This window comes from Brachyistius frenatus, unplaced genomic scaffold, assembly GCF_029030835.1.
Source record: "Brachyistius frenatus isolate BFR_SWC_R1_liver_20210118 unplaced genomic scaffold, ASM2903083v1 Contig_91, whole genome shotgun sequence".
Taxonomy (NCBI): domain Eukaryota; kingdom Metazoa; phylum Chordata; class Actinopteri; family Embiotocidae; genus Brachyistius; species Brachyistius frenatus.
Genome location: NW_027210690.1, coordinates 258,645 through 262,500, shown reverse-complemented (window position 1 = coordinate 262,500; position 3,856 = coordinate 258,645). Strand labels below are relative to the sequence as shown.

The following is a 3,856-nucleotide window of genomic DNA, read 5'->3' as shown; positions in this document are numbered from 1 at the left end:
CCGAGTGTGAACATTTTTGGAGACCAGATGATGTAATCAAGTCTAATATTTCCCATCATGCATTGTATTAAAGTATTATTATGTTATTTACTTCAGATTTACAGCTGGGAATAAAAAAAAATAATAAATCACACTATGATTTCTACTAATTCTTCTACATTCAATATTTAAAAAACCGTGATGTTCAAAATGAAACATTTAAAGTCTTATTTACAGACGTCGCGTTTTTAAAAGCACAGAAAACATTTTTTACTTCTTCTAAAATACTTCCCCCTCCGGTGGGTTTTTGATCGGCGCCGGCTGACCTGCTGTTCTGCAGCTGCAGCGTCTCGAAGTCCGGGTCGGGCTTGTTGCCGGCGGGCGGGGTGACGGGCACCTGCGGCTCGGCCCACACGGGCGAGATGTAGTTGTTGCAGGCGTCCTGGTCCAGCCGGTTCCTCTGGTGCTCGCAGCAGAAGCGGTAGTGGCAGGTGCCGCAGCAGTAGATGTAGCTGCCCTGGGAGCAGTTGAAGGTGCTGTCGAAGTGCCCCATCACGTCGAAGTAGCCCCTGTCGGTGGGTTCAACACATCAACCTTTACATGTACGCCAAAAGTACCAGGAGGTTCGACTACGTCCGGGCGTTTTTTTGTTTTTGTTTTGGTCATTGAGACACTCAAGACAAAAAACTTGATCCATTTACGTGTTAAATCTGAAGGGTGAAAAAGCATTTTCAGTCAAAAGTTACAGAACGAGCTCCTTTTTAAAAGTGATCAACTCTTATTTCTTTTATATCCTGTTTTAATTTGTTTTTATGGTTGTTTTATGAAGTCATCGTGTTTGTTAGAATTCACCTGTTTTAATGGCTTATTTTAGGTGAAGCACTTTGAAACTGGAGTTTAGAAAAGTGCTATAGAAATAAAGTTTATTATTATTATTATTATGATACGTCACATCTACCGAGACAGTTGGTGGCGCTGAAGCTCCGCCCACAAAATGAAGAAGAAGAAGAAGCATCCAAATGAAGCGTACTCGTTCCAAATCACCTCCTTTTTCCTTTCACCAGATCGCCATGGATACGACAAAGTGGGTCAAAGTTTTTATGACGAAGCCGTTTAACTAGGCGGCTGTTTTTATTACTATTGTTCTGCCGGGTTTGAAGCCTTTTGTGCTCCTCCGGCTCAAAGAACATAAAAAGCTTCGGGTCACTGTCGCATCTTCTCTCCGAGTAAATAATCCAACGGTGAAAACACAAAACAAACCAGAATCACGTGCAAAGTTCAGAGGAAACATCGCGGCCGTCTCGTTTAGCGTTTAGATTTTTTTCCGACCGCTGCCGAACGCTCGCGGCGCCCGGCCTCGCCGACACACAGCTGATTTAGAGCTGATTGCGCGTTGCCTAGCAACAGCCAGACGCCAACTCAGTGCAAGAAACACAAGCTCCGGCGAGATGGAGATGGAGATGAGAGCTGCAGGAGGATGGAAAAAAAATAAATAAATCATGATGCATCCAAAGTATGATGGACGCATTTTACATTTTTACGGACGGAAATAAAATCGGCGAGAGACGAGAAGCTCCTTCAGCGCTGAACTTTACTTCTCGTGTCCCTTTTGTTTATTGTTTACCTTTTGCTCCGTGCTAAATATGTGTCAATAATCCTGTTTTATATTAAAATCTTAACTCCAGTGGGGTTTTTCTTTGGGTGGGGGGTGGGGTGATTAGTTGAACCTTCGCCTTCATATTAAAACCTGGCTGCGGAGAAATATCCTAGTAGGACGTGTGTTCAGATTCCAGCTGGCAAAAACAACTTGTTTACATTTCCAGAGAACACGGTTGAGGGTTTTAATCTGTGAAGTTAACACTTCTCCTCCTCCTCCTTCTCCTGGTCCAACAATGCGTGAGGTAGGTGTGTGTGGAGGCGAGCGGTCCTACAGCTCCACATCGAGTCCTAGAAACACCGAGCTGCTCCCACTTTTTGTTCCTTCACAATCCAATTAAATTTCAGGGGGTGAAATTTGAACGCTCGTCTTAAGTAAAATAAAAATAAATTAAAATAAAAAGTGCCCACATGTTCTCTTAAACTCGTCACTTTAACGCTTTAAAATAAAAAGCCGCAATATCACCGTACCTGCACACGTCCACGTCCACCAGCTGTCTGGGGGGCGGAGCCACCTGGGCGGCGCCGAGCGGCGGCTTCAGGGCGTCGGCCGTCACGTTCCTCGGCAGCATGGTCTGAGGGAGGGGCTTCGGGGGGAGCTCGGCCACGACGGGCGGGCCGTCGTCCCCGTCCGCCACCTCGGCCGCTTTCGGCGCCACTTTGGGCCCGGCGGGCGGCGGAGGCAGCGCCGGCTTGTAGCCGGTCAGGAGGAACAAGGCGGTGCTCGTTTTACCGGCCGCGGTGGCGGAGGAGGAGGAGGAGGAGGAGGAGCCGCCGCCGCCGCCGGTCAGAGTCCTCACATCGCCGTTGGCAGCGCGTCGCACCGTGGTGATGGTTACCGTGGAAACAGCAAGGCAGGAGAGAAGCAGGAGATGAAGGGACGAGCACAGCATCCCTTTTGAAACTGTAGGTCTCATTGTTTTGAAATCACAAAGTTCTCGAGCCTCCGTTTAAAAAAAATAAAATAAAAAAATGTAAAAAGTAAATCAGGAGCGGTTCCTGTTCCGCGGTGAACTGTTTCTCGTCCAAGACGGCGGCTTCTTCGCTTATAAAAATCCTTCGGTGTGAAAAGTTTCAACTTCAATCCGACGAAGTTAATCCAAAGGGCTTCAGCAGGTTCAGTTTGTTGACGCGATGTTTCATGAAGGTGTTTTCAGCATCTCACCTGAATGTAAACATTTCTCTCTCCGAATACAAATCCTGCCCAGAAGGAGCTTCTGTAAACATTGAGGTCTTTCAGAGTGTTTTTGTAGGAACGTCCTGGACGATGGCTGTAGCTCTGGTGGAATCAGATGGGAACGTACAGGATAATATGGGCCTGTTTACGCTTATTTAGTGTTTCAATCAGGCAGTATTTATTTTTAACTTTTTTTTTTTTTATGTAAACAAAATGAGCGCAAGAAAAAACTGTAAACTCGTGATATAACGACCCGCCCGAGGAAAAGAAAAAACCCCAAACAAACCAGGGAGGAGTCTTATATCTCCCACCGACGGGCGTTTATGGCACGAAAGTTACGATTCGCGTGAGAAAACGTCGATGGAAACGTGTCGTCTGTAAACATTTAGCGATGCATGTAAACTTCTGTCGGGGTTTTTTCCGCGTCGGATCGAGTCGTCTCGGGAGTTTGGCACTTCTGATAACTGATCTGTAAAATCACAGATGGAAACAAAACATGTTGTTGTTGTTGTTTTTTTAAATCAAATGTGAAGCTCTGGGTCTGTAAACAACGGCGGCCGGCGGCCCGACAGATCTCAGCTGTTTGGTGAACGAGCCGAGAGGAACCGTCACTGTTAATTTTTCCTTTTTCCTAATTCTCCCCCTTTTTCTTTTCTTTTTTCTAAAGACTTCACAGGAAGAGGAGGATCAGTTAAAGGTCACGATGCTTGAAGTGTTGGTGTAAATAAGAAGGAGGGTGAATTTAAACGTCGTGGAGACCAAAAAATAAACAAATAGAAAGTGCTGCTAAATGACAGCGTTTAAAGCAGCGTAAAAATCTTTAAGGGAAAAAAAAATAAATAAAAAATCCTTCCGGTCGCGACTGGAGGACGGAGATCGGGTCGTTTTTGAGACGTCAAGGCATTCACGATAAGAAGCGACGGCCGAGCGAGGGTCTATGTGCGTTCCTCGTGCGAGTGTCTCTGCTCGGAGTTCAGCTCGGCCCAACAGAACAGAACGAAGGAGGGCTTGGGCCCGGTTCTAGCAGGGCAGCGCGGCTCCGCC

At 46.5% G+C, this 3,856-nt stretch overlaps 1 protein-coding gene across 2 annotated transcripts in view; it reads right to left on the bottom strand.

Moving 5' to 3' along the window:
• Positions 1-3,435, bottom strand: part of LOC138627790 (protein shisa-7-like) — an 18,495-nt gene extending 15,060 nt beyond the window's left edge. For both annotated transcript variants that reach the window (XM_069710367.1, XM_069710368.1), the window contains exons 1-2: positions 2,107-3,435; positions 306-548 (exon numbers count right to left, since the gene is read on the bottom strand). In XM_069710367.1, the coding sequence (XP_069566468.1) occupies positions 306-548; positions 2,107-2,552 (689 nt within the window). In that variant the 5' untranslated portion in view covers positions 2,553-3,435. The remainder of the gene's footprint in view (positions 1-305; positions 549-2,106) is intronic.
• Between the last annotated feature and the right edge of the window lie 421 nt (positions 3,436-3,856).